Here is a 22376-nt window from a genome sequence, read left to right as displayed (position 1 = left end):
AATTGACTAGATAAGTGTAGCCTCTTTTTCTTCACCTATAAAATGGGACTAAGACTTCCCTCCTCATAGGATCGTGGTGGCAATCAGATGAACTGCTCCGTGTAAAATGCTCAGCCAGCGCTAGCTCACGGAGGAGGCATGTGCTCCATAGCCATGATCCTCTCTCCCTATCTTCTGTCTCCCCAGAGCAAACTTACACTTAGACTCACTCTGATCTAGGCTTTAGGCAGGGGTATAAAGAGTCCTGGAAGTCTCCACGGTATTTGGATTTAATCACCAGGGAGGAGAATAAAAAGAGGTTCTGGGCAAAAAAACCCCCAAAAACAAAAAGAACCCTGGTCCAGAATAATGAGTGTATTGGTTGGCATGGGTCATCACGCAGAGATATGGATGGGGCCGGACCAGGCTGAGAAGAGAGTCCCAATGCCTCCAAGCAGCGGCCAGGCTTCCTGCGAATGTGAACGCATCCTGAAGCTGGTGCACATGGGCATGCCATCCCTCCTCCATGTACTGAACCTCCATTCGGTGCCAGGCATGGCCAGGGGAGGCAAAGGACAGCAAGGATACCACGGCACATGATTCTGATCTGTGAGTGTGTCCCAGGGGACTGTGAGTGCCCTGGGACACAGCTAAGTGTACCGGCATCTCCAGCCCAGGGTGGAGCACGCCATCAACATGGAATGCCACAGAACATTTGGGGGAGCCCCTCATCTGGTCCTGTGAGGGGGTGAGGGAGTCCTGGCAGAATTCACATTTAGACTCAGACCTGAGGGATGACAAGGGCTAAACAGGTAAGGCAGGAGAGAAGAGCAATGTTCTATAAGAAGAGAGGACGGCACATGGTGAAAATGGAAAGTATTTCAGCTGAGCTGGAGCGTAAAGTCTGAGAGAGTGGAGAACAGGGGGAGGTAAGTGGGGACCAGGCCCTGAGGCACACCATGTGCTACCCCAAGGGGGTTGGACGTTACCCCAAGCGAGATGGGGACGCCTTGCTAGCTTCTGAGCAGGGCAGTGTCTGGCGTACATGAATGGTTTCGAAGGCTCACCCTCACTACACTGTGAAAAGTGGATTGAGGAACACAGACTGAAGGCTGGGAGCGCAGTGACGAACCTCATCTAAGTGGCCTGGATTAAGGTGGAGGCAGCACACAGAGAGAAGTGGATGCATTTGAAGGGCAATTAGGATGTGGAATTAGCAAGACTTGGTGACTAGGTCGGATAAGGGAGAGGAGGCTGCCCAAATTGAAGGCTGAATAACCAGGGGACTACAGGCACCCTTCACTAGATGAGGATCTCAATGTAAAGGCAGAAGGACGATGACTTCCCTTTTGAACACGCTGTGATTTAGATGCCTCTGGACAGGAGAAGATATTCAGTAAGGAATTGGATGTACAGGTGAAGAACTCAGGAAAGAGATAAAGGTTGCAGATACAGGTGGCATTTGGAGATGTGAGGGAAAGAAGACAGTCTGGGAAAAAAATTCAAAGGACAGCAACACTTAAGGGACAAAGAAATAGATGACCAAAAAGTTGTCACAGGCAGAAAGGTAATTGGAAAAGCAAGAGAAGATGGCGTCTAAGAAGCTAAGGGAAGAGGGCTTCCTTGGTGGCGCAGTGATTAAGAATCCCCCTGCCAATGCAGGGGACACGGTTTGAGCCCTGGTCCGGGAAGATCCCACATGCCGCGGAGCAACTAAGCCCGTGCACTACAGCTGCTGAGCCTGTGCTCTACAGCCTGCATGCCACAACTACTGAAGCCCACGCCCTAGAGCCCTGTGAGCCCTGTGCTCCACAGCAAGAGAAGCCACCCTAACGAGAAGCCCACGCACCGCAACAAAGAGTAGCCCCCGCTCACCGCAACTAGAGAAAGCCCGTGCACAGCAACGAAGACCCAATGCAGCCATAAATAAATAAATAAATAAATAAATAAATAAATAAGTAAGTAAGTAAGTAAGTAAGTAAAAGAAGCTAAGGGAAGAACTTTCTTAGGAGGGAGAAGGGATTGTGGCTCAAGATGTCTGATGGAGGAAGCACTGCTTGTTCCTCTCGCCTGTGATGCCATAAAAAGGAGTAAAAAGGGAACAAAAGTCCACAATGAAGCTTGTCATATAGCAGGTGACCAGCCAACAATTCCAGAATGATGGACTGGTTATACATGAGGATGGTTTTGAAAATCTGAAAAACGAACTGGAAGTTGAATAGTTTTAGAGATTATGATCTTATATTCCAACACCAGAACAGCTCAGTTGTGCAAACAAGGTCTCTTTATCTATGGAGAGTTAATACTTCCGGCTCATCGTTTTTGGGCCAGATACTGTGCTGGGCGCTTTACATGAGCCATCTTGCAACCCTCTCAGCTCTTACGAAGCAGAGGTGAGAAGCTCCATTGCACTAAGGAAGAAACTGGAGGTCAGAGAGGTGAAGTGGTTCAGAGACGAAGCCCAGGGCGGTCTGATTCTGGAACTGGGGTGCTTTCTCCTGGACTATACTGTCCTCCTGCCATATTTTCCCTTTCAAGACAAATCCCAGCTTCTCCTCCAGGAAAAGGAAGGAAAATGGAACTGAGGTGTGCAGACAGGGGTAGGGACAGCATGACCTCTTGGTCCTCCTCCATCCTGGTTCTGGTTAATGAAGACCCAGGGAAGTGCCACCTCTAGCTCCCTGATATCATCAACTCAGATCTCTCTAGGCTCATGTAGGAGAGGGAGAATAAGCTGGGAGCTGTGAAGAGAGGAACAAGAATTTCCTTGTTCTCTTCTCCCTTTAGGAAAGTGCCATGATTACCTCTCTCTACCCCTCAGCACATCAGTGTCTTCCCTTCTGACTGGGGACATCTAACCCATGAGGTTGGCTATTCCCAAGGGCTGAGTATGGATTCCTTTGGCTGTGACCCACATCTCCTCCAGGTCCTCCCTAGTGCTGGCCCAGAACTCTGTCCCCAGGACCCTTCTTCCTGGATAGGCTTGGTCTCATCTCTATGGAAACAGGATGGACAAAGTTTGCCAGGACCTCCCAGCATGGGTGATCCCACGGAGCAGGCACGTGGAGGCTGGGACTGCCCTGGATCAGTGTCCCTAAAAAGAATCACCAGGGATGAGGGAGGGACATACCTTCACACCTGGGCAGGGGGTGGTCCCAGTTCCGGTTGGTGCCGTGTTGACACGTGAGGACAGGGTGGCCCATCAGCTGATACCCTGGGAGGCACTCGAAGGTCACCGACTGCCCAACGTTGTAGCCAGCTCCCCGCACAATGCCGTTCGCAAAGGGCTCTGGGTCTGGGCACTCTTGAAGTTCATAGGCTGGAAAAGATCACGAGAGAAGTTTACTTTCTTCTCTCTGGGCATTTTCTCCCTGACCAGAATATAGGCGTACCAGGGAGTTAGCATAGTGGTGGAGAACCAAGACATGGACTCAGATGGGCCTTCCTCATTTTCTAGCTATTGGCTTTGGGCAAATGATTTAAGGTCTCTATGCCTTTGTTTTCTTATTTAGAAAATGGTTATTGTGAGAATCCAGTAAGATCAAATATACACAGCTCTTTGCACAGTCCTGGCACATGGTGAGAACGTAATCAATGCTATCTGTTATCATTGTTTCCATGGGAGTAGGGGACCCAAGGAAGACAAGGCTAGATTGAACCATTATTCTTTTTTTTTTTTTTTTAACATCTTTACTGGAGTATAACTGCTTTACAATGTGGTGTTAGTTTCTGTTGTATAGCAAAGTGAATCAGCTATTCGTATACATATATCCCCACATCCCCTCCCTCTTGCGTCTCCCTCCCACCCTCCCTATCCCACCCCTCTAGGTGGTCACAAAGCACCGAGTTGATCTCCCCGTGCGATGCAGCTGCTTCCTACTAGCTATCTGTTTCACATTTGTGAACATTATTCTTTGAGCACCTCTTTGGGGCTCAGCATTGACCTCCGCTCTTTCCTGTTGCTGACCTCATTCAACCACCAAGGTCAAAAACACGGGAAGTGGTCAGGTGAGGACATGAGTGGGGCCCTTCTAACTCTGAGAAATGAGAGCCCATCAGGAAGGAAGAAATGGGGTGGGAGGAAGCCAAACCTGCGGCAAAGGACAGAATAGCTGGGGTAAAAGTCCCTCCAAAGAACAAGGAAGTTGCTTCCCTGAGTATGAGTGTGCCTGCCTCACACTCCTTAATGGGAGTGGCTGAGTCCTGGCCCACCGGGAGAAGTCGTTGAGGGATTTGCTGAGCATGTCACAGAGCAAAGCCTTCACTTAATTGGACAGTAACTGGGCCCACCAGACGGAAAGTCAGCCACGGGAGTAGAGGGAGCATTCCAATGGTGGAAACTCTCAGGGGGAGGAGCTGAGACCCAGTGAGTGCTCCATGCAAGCCGGTGCATCATCACGTGCAATAACAACATAAATAACAGTCATCATGAGAGTGCCATTACCGAAGTTCTCCCTCTGTGATGGTGGCTATTATGTATTTCCTTTCAGTATCGTGCAGGGAGGTCTCTGTGGGAAGAACTGGGCAGGTTTCACTGGATATCATCAAGGTAGTTGGCTGTGTTGAAAAATCGAGCAGTTCTAGAGAGAGGGGGTGGGCTGGTCAGCCAAAGGGAACATGGCTCTGTTGGCAGCAGAGGGTTTGGGCGATTTGGCAAATAAAGTCTTAGTAGAAGCAGGGAGCCTGTAGCTCAGGGAGGTGACTGAATGGATGAATTGGGCTTTTTTTATTTTTGTAAAATATTTCATTTATTTATTTATTTATTTATTTATGGCTGCACTGGGTCTTCGTTGCTGCGTGCAGGCTTTTTCTAGCTGAGGAGAGCAGGGGCTACTCTTTGTTGCGGTGAGTGGGCTTCTCATTGCGGTGGCTTCTCTTGTTGCGGAGCATGGGCTCTAGGTGCATGGGCTTCAATAGTTGCGGCACGTGGGCTCAGTAGTTGTGGCACACGTGCTCCAGTAGTTGTGGCTTGCGGGCTCTAGAGCGCAGGCTCAGTAGTTGTGGTGCACGGGCTTAGTTGCTCCGCGGCATGTGGGATCTTCCTGGACCAGGGCTCGAACCCATGTCCCCTGCATTGGCAGGCGGATTCTTAACCACTGCGCCACCAGGGAAGTCCGAGCTGGGCTTTTAAAGAGAAGCCTCAGTGGGAACAGGGGGACCCAATGATGGGGAGGACCCTGAAGACCGAGGCCTCATGAGAAGCCAGAAGCAGCCTGGAGGAGAGAAGCTGGGTCTCTCTTACAGGAATTGTCTCCAGTGGAAGGAGCTGGGCTTTTCACAAAGAGAGACCCTGAAGTGAGGGTACCAGGACTGATTTCACATGGAGAGAAGTCTCAGAGCCCATTCCACCAGAGGAAGCTTCAAAGGGAGAGGTTGATGGAACTAGAGACTGTCATACAGAGTGAAGTAAGTCAGAAAGAGAAAAACAAATAGCGTATAATATCACTTATATCTGAAATCTAGAAAAGTGATACAGATGAACTTATTTGCAAAGCAGAAATAGAGACACAGATGTAGAGAACAAATGTATTGATACCAAGGGGGGAAAGGGGGAGTGGGATGAATTGGGAGATTGGGATTGACATAGACACACTACTATGTATAAAATAGATAACTAATGAGAACCTGCTGTATAGCACAGGGACCTCTACTCAATGCTCTGTGGTGACCTAAATGGGAAGGAAATCCAAAAAAGAGGGGATATATATATATATGTATAGCTGATTCACTTTGCTGTACAGTAGAAACTAACACAACACACTGTAAAGTAACTATACTCCAATAAAAATTAATTAAAAGATGAAAAAAAAAAAAAAAGGGAGAGGCTGGGCCTAGAGGGCAGACATGACCCCTAAGAGGTGGACTCATTAACTTTCCCAGGAAAGGGCTCCTTAGGGAGACTAGTAGTAGATGCTCTAGTGGGAACAGATACAATTTCAAACAAAGCGCCATATTAAAAATACTAATAATGATGATGCCTAACATTTTGGAACAATGTCATCATTTTGCTAAGTTCTTGTGTTTTTACAATCTCCTGAGAAATTTTAATGGAATAAGTTAAGCCTGTCAGACTAGGAGACCTGGGTAGGAGTAGCTTATGCTGTTACTGAAAACTTTATGGGAATATTTACCTGAAGAAGGGAAAGGAGAACCCCAGCCAAGGAAGTTCAGAGTGTCTAACAGGAGGGATTTTGAGGAAAAGTAAGGAGTTGGACTTCTTCCAAAGAAAGTCAAGGGACCACAGAGAGCTAGGCCTGCTCTATAGACGTGGCGGCAGTGGTGACAGGTGGCTCTTTCATGAAGCAGGTCTTTTCATAAAGGAAAAACCTGGGGCGAGTGGTCAGGCTAAAGAATGTGGGTCTATGGGGCAGGGAGAATTATTTGGGCCTGGCACATTGGGAGGCCTTGGTGGGAGCGCCTGGGCCTCTGGCACTAGAGACAACCTAGTCGGGAGGTTGGGGTCATCATAAACGAGAAGGCTTAACGGAAGCTGAGGTCAAGTCTGAGGGGGGCAGCTGCCCTGACACCAAGAGTGGCTCTGCAGGGGCCGTCAGGACTGGGGCAGTGGGCAGGTGCTGAGGAAAGAGCTGGGCCTGTGACCCAAGGGAACATCCAGGCGAGTGCTGGGGTAAAATGTGAGTGAGGGGAGCTGGGCTACCACAGAGTGGAAACCCCAGTGGACGTCGCTGGGCCTCTCACACAGTTGGGCCAACGCAGGTGAAGGCGCTGGTCCTCTGAAGGCAAACCTACCACCCCTCCTCCCTGCTTCCACCCCTGCCCCCCGCCACACACACAGGGAGCATCTTCAAGAAACTGGCTTCCTCTGAACATGTGGAGCCTCGGTGCGTGTGGCGCTAACCCAGAGTGCCGGCCCATGTCTGGAAGCCTTAGTGCAGGGTCTGTGTGCAGAGGAGCCTCAGGTGAAGCTCCTCAGAGGTGAGGGCTTGGCGAGCATGGGAGGGGCTGAGACCAGGGCTCCGTGGGGGTAGTTAGGTCTCTTCTACAGGGAGGGAGTCCATGGAGACTGCAGGACTCAGAGGGCAGCTTTGAAAAGGACAAAGCGGACTTTTAGCACGTGGGGAATGCAGCGAGAGTGTCTAGTCCCACCACACAAGCTTGGTGGGCAGGGCTGTGCCCGTCACAGGGGTGAAGGCACAGGGCACGGGTGGGCCCCAGAGTGGCTGTCCCTGTCACAATGGTGGCGTAATCAGACCTTGCATTTATCCAAGAGGAGGAGCCTCAGAGAGAGCCCTTGGGTCTGAAAGAGGATGTTACAAGTTGAACTGGGTCCTCCTTAAATTCACATGTTGAAGTCCTAACCCACCCCTGTATCTCAGAACGTGACCTTATTTGGAGACAGGGTCTTCGCCTGCCTTTACGTAAATTAAAATGAGCCCGTTAGGGTGGGCTCTATTCCAATATGACTGGTGTCCTTATAAAAAGGGGAAATTTGGAGGCAGACAGACAGGGAAAACAACATGTGAAGATGAAGCCAGAGATGGGGGTGATGCTTCCACAAGCCAAGGAATGCCAGATGGCCAGTAACCCACCAGAAGCCAGAAGAGAGGCATGGAGTATATTCCTCCTCACAGCTCCCAGAAGGAACCAACCCTGTCCACACCTTGATCTTGGGACTTCCAGGCTCCAAGACTGTGAGAGATTAACTCTGTTGTTTAAGCCACCCAGTCTGCGGTACTTTGATAGAGCAGCCCTAGGAGACTAATACCTAGGAAGCCTGAGAGAGGCATGCGTCTGTCCCAGAGAGGCACCCTGACCTTGAATTTGGGCCTGAGTCTCTCCTGGGACAGACAGTCTCTCCTGTGGCCGCGGGATGCATCATGACCCATTGGACAGGCCTCACTGCCCACCGAGGCTGTGTACACTTCACAGGCACAGGCTCCTTGAGTTAAGGTTGGCCTCTGCGATGAGCCCACATACAGCCCCTCTGGGTGGGCAGCTGCGTTACCACCAACGAAGTGGCACTTTCTGGGAAAGAGGCTCGGCTTCTCCCTGCTGCTGCCTTGGTGTGAGGGTCCCAGCTCCTCCTCCTGAGGCTCCCCAGGTGGTAACAACCCTAGCCATACTCAGGGACGGTCCCCAGAGGGGGCAGCACCTGTATAACTGGCCCAACGGTGGGGTACCCTTTAAGGCTTCCCCGCAGTGACAAGTCCAAATCCGTGGTCAGTATTCATCTCTGACAAGCAATAAAAAAGCCAAATGTCAGAATGGTATGCATATAGAAATTCTATATTACCATAGAAAACACAACCAAAAAAATCATGACGTATTACATATTCTTCACAAGAAACATGTAACTAGGTGTGGCAAAGTATGGGAAAAGATCTGGAAAGATCACATCAAAACAATAGTGGTTATTTCTGGGGAATAATTCTGGGTTTGGAGGCTGTAGACAAAGAAAGCTTGGCCTTACCTGTAATGTTTTAATTTCTTAATTCCTCCCTTCCTCCCTCCCTTCCTTCCTTCCTTCCTTCCCTCCTCCTTTCTTTCCTTCCTCCCTTCTTTCCATCCTCCCTCCCTCCCTCCCCTCCCTTCCCTCCTTCCCTCCCTCCTTCTTTCCTTTCCTCTTTCTCCCTCCCCCTTTCTTTTTTAACACGGTAGGTGTGTTTGTAGACTGTCTGTGTAATTAAAAACTAACTTAAAAAAAGCAGATTGCAAAACAGTATCTATAGTGATCCAATTTTGGTTAAAAATATAGTTACATCAGTATATGTACAGAAAAAATGGGAAAAGCAAACTGTTACAAGTTGATATCTCTGCATAAGGCAGGGTTATGGGAGAATTTTGACTTTCTGTGATGCGCTCACAAAAACTTCTGTGATGTTTTAGTTTTTTGACAAGCATGTACTAGCCTTGGAAAAAAGTCTAAACACATGAAGAAAAATTCAGTGGAAGAATCTGGGCAAAGAGGTTAGAACAAACGGTTCAGTCAGTCACACTAGGACAGCCCCCGAGGGAGACGTCGGGTCTGATCAGGGCCTGTGTACCGCTGCATAGGTGGGCACAGCTGCACGGGCACGGGTAATGGCCCCTCCATAGGGGAAGCCTGAGCTGGAGTGGATGGAGCTTTTCCAGGAGGAGAGGGCCGGTCACAGGACTCCAGCTCAGGACGGGGGAGCTGCGGTGAGCGTGGTCCGGCCTCACACAGGGAAACCCTCAGCGGGAGTAAACGCACCTGTCTCATCGCTAAGGCTCAGTGGGCCCTTCTGGGCTTGTTACAAGAATTGTTACTGGAATCCTCCAACATGTCAGAGGAGGAGCTTTGCCGAGCATAACTGACACACAGGGGAGGACCCAGAGGAGGAAGCGAGCCTCTCAAGGCCAAGGGGCAGTGGCTGGTTGGACACTCAGGGATGCCTGAGCGGGACTGATGGGTCACTTGCTCAGGGGAAGCTGCTGGCTGTTGGGCCGGGATGGGGATGGAGCCTGAGAAGGCGCTTTGGGGCTGCCGCCCTGGGAAGGGCTTGTCGAAGGGGTTCAACAGCCTCTGTGGGCCAGAGAGACATGTCACGGTGGTCGGGGCTGCCCCCCACCTCCCCGCCCTTCCTGGGTTCCCTCCTCCCCTACGCAGAAGGCTGGGAAGACGGGTGGTTGTGAGTAAGAGGTGGGGATGGACGGGCCCTCCCTGTCCTCACCCTGATACTCCAGCTTGAATCCCGGCCGGTTCTGTGAGTGGTCGCTGTGGAAATACACGGTGGTCTCGTGGGATGTGGAGAGCAGGGCGCTGGGAAGCTCACTTCCACTGAATCTGCCCATCATGCGGCTGGTCTCATAGGGGCCATTCCGGATTTCTATGAAGTCATGGTTGGGCTCGGTGGAGAAGTTCAGGAACTGGATGTGAGCTCCTGGGAGCAAGACAGAGGCAGACAGTGCCCAAAGCAATACAGTCCCGCATCCCACGTGCCGCCTCATGAAAGCATCACCTGCCAGAGCCCACGGGTCCCCACTACAGACTGCCCACCCAGTTAGGGTTCCCAGACCACATGTGGGGAGTCACCAGTCCAGCCCAGTCTCTCGTCTTCAGGCAGGACTGAACTTAAAAGTATTTATATTATTCATTCGAAATGAAAGGCATCAGTCATTTCAGAGTGCCATCTTGAGTCTGTTTTATTTTATGGAAAACGAAGTTCAGGGTTAACACCTGATTAAATTTAGGATTCATATGTGTAGTATCAGTATAAAGATAGCTTTGTTAAAATAAACTTTTTACTTAAAAATACCACCACTTAAACATAACTATACCCAATCAAAAGACATGAACTTCAATACTGGTATTTTCCAGAACACTTATGATAATTCAGAAATTAGAAGAATACATCGTCCTATTGATTCTATTAAGATGCCAAGTGAAGTTTATACTTTGGGATCTTATTGGATTAATCAAGATCTCCTAGCAACCCAACAGGTTAAATGGATCTCATTAACATCTTAACTTACATATTAATATATTCTTTGAAGAATAAAGGTGGGACTACTGATATTTATTTATTGATAAGAATTCTCAAAATTAGATTACTATTATTGAAGAAATATATTTCTAAGCATAGAAAGAAGTCTGCAATGTTAACTATGAAAATCTGACTGCAAAGTAGTATGTAGCATACAATTCTAATTTTTGTATTAAAAAACTGGAGGACTATTCATTGATTCACTAACAACATTTATTGAGCTCTTGCCATGCATCAGGGCTGTGCTAGGTGGGCACTGCACGGGGAGGAACAAGATCTACAAGGCCCTTGTCTTCATGAAGGTCACATTTTGATGGTAAGGACTAAGCTGTGAGTGATTATTTCTGCATGGTGGGATTACAGATAAATCGGAATTTTTATAATTTGCTCATCTGTACTTTATAATTTGCTTAGCATGAGCACATAGGCGTGAATTTTTTGCATCTGATTATTTAAATAAAATAAAGACTTGGCATATACTGTTGAAGACCCTTCATGTCTCCTGCCCTCTCCCGTTGTCCTCTCCACAGAGGCAGTCACTCCCATGAATTTGGAAGAGAGCCTTCCAGTTCATGTTTTTAGATTCTTAAATATATATCTGGTTTGTTTTAAACATTTGCATGAATCTTATTATACTGTATGTAGAGTTTTGTAAACTTTTAAATTTAGCATGTGTTTTTCAAGGTCTGTCCTTGTTGATATGTAAAGATACAGTTCATTGATTTTAACTACATATTAATTAATTCCATTTGATGAATTATCCAGCCACACTATTCACTCTCCTATTATTTAACATGTATATTGTTTCCAAATTATAGATAATTTTACATTGAGCACCTTTGTACTTATCTGCGGAACCTATGCTTTTCAGCCCACCGCCCATGCGTCATCCCAACCCCGGGGCTGCACGTCCGTGAAAGGGGCTCTTCAAGGATTGCAGAATTTCTGAATTGAGCTGCCTGACTGCCGCCATCTAGTGGCAGAAGTTTATAAATGCAGCGGCTTTTAAACACAAAGCAGGCGCCATTAGGGCCTGTTTGGAGTCCAACACTAACTTGAAAGCAAGGGATCTGGTCTTCTGTGACTGGTCCCTGCAAGAGGATGACTTCCTGGAGGACTTAAAGATAGAGGTCTCTGGTGGCTGAACATCAAGACATACAAAGAAAGTGATGCACCTCCCACTTAAACTTCTGTTTTCCTCTGGATGTAGAGCCCTTCCTCCAGCCCTTTATCATCTGAGCTTCTTCTGACTCATGCCTGGATGCAGAGCTATAGGGTCTCCCAGCTCCTCTTTCCCTCAGTGTCTCAAAATCTGGAGTTTCCCAAGGCTGCCAAAGTCATCATCATTTTGCACCCTGATCATCCATCCCCAGTTTCCTTCAGAAGATGGTACTTAATATGACTCCATTTTCTGAGGGTCACAACCTCTCTCCTCCCCTCAGGTAAGATTTAGATCTTTAGTTAGATCACTTTCTCTTAAAAGCCTCTTCTCCATCGGAAGACCCACTCTAGGATGAAAAATAAAGGACAAAAGAGGTGGTCTTCACTCCTGAGGTCACAGACTGGGGGTTCACAGGCCTGTGCAGTAGTGATCTCCTCGGGACATTTCATTTGTAGGAGCAGAGAAATGACTTGGGCAGGATGACCTATGTGTACAGCCTATAAATTCCATTCAGCATAAATCCTTTATCTCTTCAACAGAAATACTGGGGGTTAGATTACATTCCCAGTGCACAACACATGAATCTCCACTAATTTAATTTTGTACCCAGATCAATTTCCTCTACGCCACACCAACCCCTGTGTCTACACACACACACACACACACACACACAAAGACATCTCCCAACCTCTAAGGCCAGCTAGAAGGTGAGTATAAAGAATGCAAACTCAATTTCACGTTGACCTTGGCTCAATTTAATTAGGATGAGAAATTAGATACTGGAATTAAAAGAACAGGCTGAAGTCCAGTCTCAGTAAAATAGATTGTTTTTTTCTTTTTTAACCAGCCCTGAGTAATTTCTCATTCCACATATTAGCTCACTGCTCAAATGATAAAAATAATAATGGCAATCCCTAAAGTTTTTTCCCTATTTTACGTCCCCAAAGCCTGTTCATCTCTACCATTCCTAATTGATCCTCACGCTTGCACAAGAGGTCGACAGCTGAGGAAGCAGAGAGGCAGAGAGCTAAATGGACTCAGCCGAGGTTATGCTGAGTGACAACCGCAGACAGCTGCTTTAAGCCCAGAGGCCTGGGCGTGAAGACTTACCAAAGCCCACGGGCAGTGCTATTTGCCAGGAGCAGTCCGTGTTGCTGGGGTAGCTGCCCGGGAAGCCGGGGCTCAGGATCACCCCGTCCATGTCTTCCACTGCTCCTCCGCACTGCGCTGTGACCGTGAGACCAGACAGAGCGTTAGGACTGCGGTGAGGTGAGTACGGGGCCATGCAGCACTTGGACTTTCCCAAGTCAATTTCCCTTTGAGAACCCAAAGGAACCTATAATTCATCTCCCTAAAAAAACTGCAGACAAGGGCCAAACTGAGTATGTAAATCCAGGAAGGGAAGCATATCCTAGGTCTGCCCAGCCGTCCACAAACCCAAGTTACGGATGCTTGACCTTGAGCATGCCCTTCAAAGTCAGTTTCCTTAGTGAGGTCATGCAGCAAAAGTGGTCTGCCCCAAGAGAAGTGTGACCATCTCCTACACTATCCCCCAAATCTCCCTCTCCTCACTGTCCAGTCAACTCTTCCAGGACTGAAAAAATAGGAAAGAAGGGGACGGGGATGAATTGGCACGCGGCCAGGCTCTTTACAAATACATATTCCATGGGACTGCGTGGTCAACAGAGGAGCCCCACCACGAGCCCACCCTCAGAGCGTGGACACACGCCCTGAGCCAAAGTGACTGTGATTATTTCAGCCCAGGAGGGGTTGGGGCATCTGAATGTCTAATCGAGGTGACTTCAGTCACAGTCACCTGAAGACGCAGGGCTGGGGCACGACTGCAGCCTGGTCAGTTGATGTCGATTCTTTCCTTTTACATCTTATTAGGAAAAGGCTGTGTGAGCAGAAAGGGGTTAGCTTGTCATGGGAGGCCACAGAAAGGAGCGGAGGGGAGGCCATATGCCGTGTCTACACAAACGCCTTCTGGGGAGAGGACTACTCGAGCACACAGACCCGAAGGGATCAGTGCCCGGGTGCAAAGCGGGGACTTGGGCATTGACCCCTGGGGTCACAATCCCAATGCTCCCACTTCCTGAGTGACTTTGGGCCAGCTCTAACTCCCTCCACCCCAAACCCCCAAACCTCAGTGTCCCCCACCCAGCACTTGTGTCACAGGGCGGTTATGAGGTTACAACAGAAAGGACTTCGCTTGACTTGGAACAGCGACTGGCACACACAGTACACCCTCAGCCACGGCATCTGCTGTTCTATGAGCAGTTCCCCGGGCAAGGCCTTTGTGATACAGGATGGGGAAAGGGCCCTGGGCTGACCAGTCCCATTTCTGACTGCTCTGCAGACGACCAGGTCTGTATCCTGGTGAGACCACTGAAGGGAAATGTCATATGCTCCAGTGCCACGCCCTTGGCTCACCTTGCTTCCTACCTGAAGGTTAGCCTAGATTTGCACTTGACAGTTGGCGGGGCATCAGGGAAACCTAGGTTTCCATTCCCAACTTTGCCACTTTCTTCTGAATCCTAAAAGCCTTAGTTTTCCTATTTGCAAAAATGAGGGTGATGACAGCTGCCCCGAAGAGCTGCGGTGAGGAGACACATAGCTCCGTGCCCGGCATGTGGCAGACCTTCAATAAAGGGATGTTCCCCCTGCCCCAAGCTGACTAGAAGCTTCTGAGGGTGGAGATCCTGTCTTTTCTTGTATCCAATGATCTCTTCATCACTGCTCGGCACAGAAACCAAACCAAGTCCTCGTTTCACAGGGAACCCTCAGCCTTCCTCTATCAGTGGATTCCATCTGTCTGTCCCACGAGAAGTCACAGGGGAAAGCCCAAAGTGCCCAGAGGTTCCATTTGGGGTTTGGTCGATTATCTGGAATCAGAATGGTCATCGTGAGGTTTTCGAATGGGCAAGCCTCCTGTCATGTTTCATTTGGCGGGTGAAGGTATCCAAAAGTCAGGAAAATCTTGAGAGTTAAAGCTTACAAAAACATCAGTCTAAAATACTGCCTGTGAGCAGACCCGGAATACCAAACTTCCTTTGGAGTTGAACTTGATCCCAGTGATATGTCACTGAACTCAAAGCCCTGGTAGAAATGGATTTGAATGAACTGGAAAAGCGGGGACTCTCTTACCGATACAGAGCGGAGGAGGGTAGTTCCAGCGCCGCACGGTCCCGGGCATGCAGGAGATGTGGGCGTGGCCCTGGAGGAATCAAGAAGAGGGTGGGCTAGCTGCCCCCACGGGCACAATTGCAGGTACAACCTGGAGCAGGGGGCTTGTTCTGGGGCCTTGGGTCAAGGAACGAGACACATGGATCCACTGTGGAATGGGGAGTGAGGCAGAGGGAGAGAGATCTGGGGAAGGATGCTTATTAGCGACTATCGCTAAAGAATTCTCATTACTAAAAGTTCCTTGTGAGACTCCTTTAATTACTAGAGTCCCTCACTGCCTTCAAAGGAAAACCAAATTTTCCTAAAGTCTAATCAAACCGAAACTTTGCAGGAACACATTCTAGGCTGGCTTGTGCCAAATGGCTAAAGTCAGCACTTTGTCTTTTGCATGAACAGCTTCAGGAGGGGATGACGGTGCCTGAGGGATCTGGGGGGCTTCTCTCTGTTCTTTGGTGACTGCAGCTCTGCTGGGGGAAGGCCGGCTGACCCCAGCTCAGGGGACACCTTTTCCGGCCCTGGGGGTCAACGGGAGGTACCTGGAGGGCATATCCCGGTTCACACTGGAAAGAGACCACATCGTTCACCAAGTAGCGCTCGCCAGTCTTCAGCCCGTTACTGGGCACAGCAGGTTCTGGACAACTGCTCAGGCCCACCGCTAGAGCAGACAGAGACAGACAACAGGAGAATGGACAAGCCCATCAGGTGGATATAAGAGCAGGCCGAGGGCATGGCTGGCAGCAGGGAGAAGAAGCTGCCTCCAAGCTGTGTCTTCTCTGCTTTCTCTCCTCCCAGCCTCTAGGCCAGGGTTTCCTAAGGCTTTCACCTCCCAGCACGTGAGAAAATCAGAATGTTTATACGGCACAGAGGCTCAACAGACCGAAGCCTCCTGGGGCAGGTGGGTATCATCTGGGGACTCTGGCTGGCCACAGGCCCTCGGGCTCAAAACTATACCCCAAGAAGTTCCATCATGCTCTTCCCAAGCAACTTTTGTTCTACATGTGCTTTTAAGAAGTGAATGTGGTGCTTGGAAATGAAAGCTGTTTGGGCCTAAATCCACAAATCCCAGCATCTGGGCCAAAAGACTCCAAGGACAATCATCAAACTGAATTGAAAGTACTTCATCTCAACTGTCATCTTGTCTCTTTTTGCCCCACTCTTCCCTGCAGTCCAAGTAGAAGGCAACTCAGTATTTAGTGGGGTGATCACAACTTAGTAACCTGACACCTGCTTACTGGAATGGCAGTGGTAGACAGAAGGAGGAGGAGGGGCAGAGAGAAAGAGAAAGCAAGAGCAGAAGAGTGTGGTGGGAGAAGAACGGAATGGGGAGAGAGGTGAGGACAGAGAGAGGAAGACAGAAGGACACAGAGAAAAGTCCATTCTAATTTCTTTACATTGCATAGCTTGATTTTATTTAAGCCATGCTTACAACAAAGGAAGACTTAAAAAAAATCATATGCAATTTATTACTTCTGAAAGCATATTGTTTCATTTCCATTTCAATTAAATAAATATTAAATATGAGTCACAGCAGTAGACAAGACTTTTCAGTACCCTTCAAAACCATTTGCCTCTACAATAGCAGTTAATTCTCCCCTTCTGTACCCTCTTTGTAGATTATCTACAAAACAAACATACAACTACAGGGTACTGGCTCCTAGGCATTTCAGTCTCCAAATACTAATGGAGACCTCTGTTTTCCCCTAGTTCTTTCCACTGTGAGAGGACAGTGCATGATAAACACCAGCTGAGAAAACTACCCATTCTTTTGAACAACAGCAACAGCAAAAAAAAATTCAGAAAGGTGAATTTTTCCTGGGAATGAGGCAGTAGAATGGCAAAGAGATTTAGGAAAGTTCTATCTTTGGAACATGTAAGAAAAGAGAAGATTCTAGGAAACATTTAAGAACTCAAATTTAAATATTGGATAAGGAAACAAAACTGGAGGGAACAGAGAAGAGAGGGTGAAAGGAAAAGTATGAATTATTCAAGAGCCCAGGATACTTCACCCTGCTGGGTGAGTGAGGCCCGAGAGGTCTGTGGGAGGAAGGTCTTGGAGGTCCCTGTCCTATCCTCCACCCTGCAGGGTCTTGGCTTCCAGCTGCCCCAGGGCTTTCTGACCAGCGGCACATTTCAGCTCTTCCAGGCGATGAACATCCTGGGATCCAGCTAATCCTTTCCCAACTACCTGGACAAAGCTCGTTCATTTTGAGACCAGCTGGGCAATGCTGACCCTATCAGGCCTCTAGCAGCAAGTGGGGCTTCCATCTGCCCATCCTGTCCAAGATGGTCCAGCCAACCACACCTTCCCCCATTTCTTAGTTCTCATTCCAAATCTAACTCAGGTACCCCTTCTGTAAAGTCTCACGTGGCCAGGGTTAGCTCCCCTCTTCTGTACACCCTTAGCATACCAGGTTGTACTACAATTACTGTTTCCATGTCCATCTCTCCCCCTAGACTTTGTGCTTTGTGCCTTATTCATCTTTGTTCCGTGGGCACTTAGCACAGGGCGTGCCACATTGCAGGTGTCCAGTGTTTCTTCATGACATTCACTTCTCCACCAGCCTCTGGGAGAAGTGACCGTTCTATCCTTTGAACCACCGCTGTACCTCCTGGCGACACCCCTGTGAGCACCTGCAATGCTGTCATGTCCTGCTCTGTCCACGTGTCTGCCTCTCTCCCATGGACTCAGAGGGGACTCACCATCTTGATCTTACTCAATCCCAGCATCGCACCTGGCACGTTGTAAATACCCTATAAGTAATTGTTGAATGAATGCGTGGCAAACACTGCTGCCAACATATTTTTTCCTGTACCCAGTGGGGATGGGGATGGGCAGGCCGTCTCAGGATGAAAGCAGCTACCCCAGCAACCTCTGTCTTTGTCGCCCCACAAGGCACATCTGCAGCCCTTTTCCTTTTCTTTTTTTAAAAATTAAAAAAAAATTCAATACAATTTTTAAAGGTTACTTTCCACTTACAGTTATTATAAAATATTGGCTATATTCCCTGTGTTGTACAATACATCCTTGAGCCTATCTTATGCCCAATAGTTTGTACCTCCCCCTCCCCCTGCAACCCTTTTTCTTTAAGAGTTTTTAGTTGTGACCACTTAGGGATGCTGGAAGCCAGGATGTAAGGTTTTGAGGGTGGGAGAGGAGTGAAGTTTGCAATGAGGAGAAGAACTTCAAGGACAGTTGCATCATTGACCAGGGGTTGGAGAAGCCAGTTTTCAGGACTGGAGGAGGAGAGCACCTCCATCGTCTCACACCCCAAATAGTTTACTGGGCCCAAGCCGGTGACCAGGCCCCCCTCCCACTCCTGTGTGGACACAGAGGAAGTACACAGGTTTTTGAGGAACGGACCCTTGGGTAAGAACCCTGGCTCCACCACTTCCTGGCTGTGTGTCTTGAGGAGGTTTCGGACCTTCTCTGAGCTTGAGCATCCTCATCTAGTTTGGCGTAAGGCTTCAGTGGGGTGGAGAATATATAGCCCCAGGATAATCCCCGCTCCTCGTGGGAACTTGGGCCCTGTCAGTTCCCACCCTGAACCCTGCAAGCAGCTGACACTCTGGATTCTCACTTTTGTACTCCAAGTGGAAGCCGGCTGCAGATACGCTGATGTCTGAGTAGAAATGCAGGTAGAGCTGGTTGGAGGTGCTGTTCAGCAGGGCAGGCACGGTCGTACCTGGCGAGGAAATGGGGACCAATCAGACTTAGCCTCTCCTCACCCCTGGGCGCCTGCCCATTTTGCCAGCTGTTGCTACCTGCTGACGTTCTGCTCCCAAGGCCCCCAGATGTCCCCAGTTATCAAACTCACTGAATGACAAATTAGCTCGCCTTAGTGTGCTGGGTCTCCAATGGCTGAGGGAGGAGAGACTCCAAACAACTTCCTGCAAAATAGCAGTGGCAGAGCCACATGCCAGCAGCAGGGTGACTTCCCTCAGGTGGCCTATGAGTTTGGTCCCCTTCCAGGCGTCTTCAAAGTGACTCTGACGTGGATAATTCTCTAGGCCATTCAGGCAGTGTAGACAGTTTATCTGGGGCACATGACTCCTCTTAGGTCTTGGCAGCATGAAGTTCTGGGGTCTACAAGACCCAGATAATTGCCCTGACCTTTGGGCAAAATCATACACCACCCTTAGAAGTCCACTGCTGGAATGGAAAGTGGTGTGGCCACTCTCCTGGCAGTCCCTCAAAAAAGTTAAATACAGAATCACACATGACCCAGGAATTCCACTCCTAGGTGTATACGAAAGAGACTTGGAAACATGTTCCCATGGAAACCTGTACGTGCATGTCCATAGCAACATTATTCATAATTAGCCAACAAGTTGGAAACAACCAAATGTCCATCAACTGATGAATGGATGAATGAAATGTGGTCTGTCCACACGGTGAAGTGCTGATGTGTGCTGTACATGGTGACCCTTGAAAACGTTACACTGAGTGAAAGAAGCCAGACCCAGAAGGCCGTATGTTGTAGGACTCCATTTATATGAAATGTCTGGAACGAGCAAATCCATAGAGATGGAAAGTAGCTTAGTGGTTGCCAGGGGGTGCGGGTGGGCGGGACAACGGGGAGTGTGTACAGATGGGTACCTGGTTTCTTTTTGGGGGTGATGAAGACGATCTGGGATTGGATAGCGGTGATGGTTGTAGAAGCTTGTGAATATACTAAAAACCACTAAATTGTACGCTTTAAAATGGTAAATTTTATGGCATGTGAATTACATTTCAATAATAATAATAAAAGTCCACGACTGCCCTCGGAGTCCAGGTCCCTAGAGGCCCCGCCTCACCTGAGAAGCTCCCCAGCATGGCTGCAGTGTTGTCCGCACCGTCAAACACTTCCAGGGAGTCCCAGTTCTGCTCGGTGACAAAACTGACTACTTGAATCTGGAAAGGCAGGGGGATTGAATCGTTGGTTAGGCAGCCCTCCCTCTTTTCCTCCCTTCCCATCTACGTGAAGGGAGGAGCACCTAGTCTGGACCCGACACTGTGCTAGGAGCTCTGAGAAAAGTAAGATGCAGTCCCTGTTCCCAGGCAGCGCATTGTCCAGTGGCGGAGAGAGGTGTGAGATGATTGCACGGCAGGGGGGGTACTCGGTCAGGCAGAGAACGGGGAAAGGAAAGCCCAGGCTACTTCGGTCCAGCCGGCCTCCTCCTCACTTCTCCAACACTCCTTGGGTTTCCTCACTTTCCTGTCTCGACCGCACCAGACATCCTGCAGCTGTGAGCCAGTAACCCACGCCTGGCTGGACCTGTCCACCTTGAGTCCCTGCGGCTCCCCTCTGTTGGCCTTGCCCGCCCCGGGCCCTCCTCCCGGCCGCTGCAGCTGTCCTGGGCCTCCTCCAGCTGGCTGTCACCCCCGGGCACCAGTATGGTCGCGATTCCACTGCGGCCTCAGGCCGCAGGTGTGCGCCGGGTGCCGGTCCCTGCTTCATCTGTGCTTGCCGGTTTGCTCCCTCCCCTCACCTGCAATGCCTCCTCTTCCATCCCCCCCGCACTCTGAAGAACAGAACCCTTCAAGCCGTTTGAGAAACACCTCCTACGATTCCTCCCCAGCCTTCACACTCCAGCTCCGGGCCCACCTCCTTCTTCTGGCTTCCCTGATGGCCGAGCCAGCGCCCACCCCTCGGCCTTCCTGAGCCGGGAGCTGTTGCGTTTTTCTGTTTGGGGGCCTCCCCCGCACACCTGGCCTGAGGGGCAGGGACAGGCTGCTGTGTCTGCCCCCGGCACCCCCTTGGCCCTTACCTGGATGCCAGCGCCTTCGGGGACCATGATCTTCCACACGCAGTTGAGGCTGTTGAGGTACGGCTCGGGGAAGCCGGGGGACAGGATGGTGCCCCTGCGCTCCGTGAGGTTGCCGCCACAGGGCACTGGGAAGGAGGCCGCTCTGCTCTCTGTGGGTCCCCAGGGGAGCCTCCCCGGTAGACCCCGCCAGGCCCCCCCCCCGCCCCCCCGCCCCCCCGCCCCGGGCCTCGCTGTGACTCCACCCCCGGCTGGCTTCCCCGCCTGGGCCTTAGCCCCGCCCCCTCCCGTGGCTCCTCCCCTTACGTACGACCCTCCTGAGGGACCTGGATCCCGCTCCCCCGCCCCCAAGTCCCTCCCCCAGCGGCCCCCGCCGCTCCTCCTCCCTGTCTTCACGCCGACCCACAGGACGAGGGCTTGGCTGGAAGGGGTCCCCCTCTGAAGTCACTCTGGCCTGCGGGGCTGCTGTGCGTCTTGCTGGGTGTTGGCCGGCCACCCTCGCCCCCAAGTCCCGGTTGTCCAGGACTCACCCACACACGTTGGTGCTGAGACATTCCACTGGGCCAGGGCCCCGGGAACAGGGAGGCACTCGATTTCTGGGGAGCCCTGCAGGGCGTAGCCGGAGTTGCATTCGAAGCGGACGGCGGCGCCCACCGAGAAGTCACTGCCCAGCCTCCTGCCGTAGCGGGGTTCCGGCACGGAGCTGCACTGCGTGGCGCTGGTCCGGGGCACCGCTGCAGGGGACGAGGGTGCTGAGGGGCAGGCCGCAGCCCTCTAGGGACTGGCCCGGGGATGCGCACACCGGGGGGCTGGAGCTGGGTGGGACCCTGAGAGGCTCTGGGCGCTTTCCCTCAGAGCAAGGGTAGGGGGCTTCCTAGGATGAGGCCCATCTTACTGAAACATAGCTGGACACACAATGTTGTAGCACAGCTTCTGGAAACCACGGGAGGCACTGTGAGCCCCCTGGGCCCAGACTTTAGGCCCAGGTGTGCTCTCCGCCTCCCCAATGAAGCCCCTTGCCCAGTAGGGTCCCATGTCCCCTAACAGGGAGAATGGCCCTTCCTTCTCCCCTGACCCTGCCTTTGCCCTTTCACCCCATGTGCCTGAAGACCCTGCCCAGGGCTCTGCTCTCATGACCTGAATCTCCCTTCCTCCTACGTACAGGGGCTAATAGGACCTTTGAACCCAGGCCCCAGGGAGGGTGTCCCAGGGGCAGGATTACCCTTGCACAGGGCAATACATCTCATCCTGGGCAGTGGAATGAACAGGACCATTCTTGGAACCTGAGCCCTAGAAGAGTGGACGTTCTCCTGGACAGAGAGAAGCTGGGGCCTCCAGGTGGAGGCCAGGGTGCTCCAGGACTTGGCCTTTCCGGGCTCGTAAGGAAGGGGACAGACACTGATTATCTGCTTCATGCCAGCTACTCTGTGAACTCTTTTAATGCCATCGGTGAGGTAATATGATCACCCTCATTTTACAGGTGAACAAACTGCGGCTCCAAGAGGAGGAGTAGCTGGTGCCCAGTTAGAAAGTGACAGAGCTGGGATCCAAATCCATGTCCAACTCACTCCAAAGCCTGTGTTTTCCCCGCACCTTTACTGGGTCTTGCAGAAAAAACCAAGCTCCACAGAAGAGGGTCTGGGTAAGAGGCCTGGGCTGGTCTTCCCAATGCCATCAGGACTGTGCCAGACAATGGGCAGTGGGGGTGTGTGTGCAAATTAGCTTCCCTTCTATGATTTCTTCCCTTATCCAGCATGGAGTTTGGTCCAAGAATTGTCTATTGGGTACATGAATGTATAAAATTCAACTGAATTTCAGGGAACTGCCCCACAAAC

The 22376-nt window shown here is 50.4% G+C and overlaps 1 protein-coding gene across 6 annotated transcripts in view; it reads right to left on the bottom strand.

The window, feature by feature from the left end:
• The window catches only part of CSMD2 (CUB and Sushi multiple domains 2), a 661810-nt gene that overhangs the window by 113249 nt on the left and 526185 nt on the right, over nt 1–22376 (bottom strand). For all 6 annotated transcript variants that reach the window (XM_061184511.1, XM_061184512.1, XM_061184513.1 and 3 more), the window contains exons 34-42: nt 21072–21275; nt 20545–20669; nt 19591–19687; nt 18372–18476; nt 15330–15448; nt 14755–14824; nt 12718–12834; nt 9633–9842; nt 3110–3298 (exon numbers count right to left, since the gene is read on the bottom strand). In XM_061184511.1, the coding sequence (XP_061040494.1) occupies nt 3110–3298; nt 9633–9842; nt 12718–12834; nt 14755–14824; nt 15330–15448; nt 18372–18476; nt 19591–19687; nt 20545–20669; nt 21072–21275 (1236 nt within the window). The remainder of the gene's footprint in view (nt 1–3109; nt 3299–9632; nt 9843–12717; nt 12835–14754; nt 14825–15329; nt 15449–18371; nt 18477–19590; nt 19688–20544; nt 20670–21071; nt 21276–22376) is intronic.

This window comes from Eubalaena glacialis, chromosome 3 (assembly GCF_028564815.1).
Source record: "Eubalaena glacialis isolate mEubGla1 chromosome 3, mEubGla1.1.hap2.+ XY, whole genome shotgun sequence".
Classification (NCBI taxonomy): domain Eukaryota; kingdom Metazoa; phylum Chordata; class Mammalia; order Artiodactyla; family Balaenidae; genus Eubalaena; species Eubalaena glacialis.
This window is presented reverse-complemented; position numbering and strand designations above follow the sequence as displayed.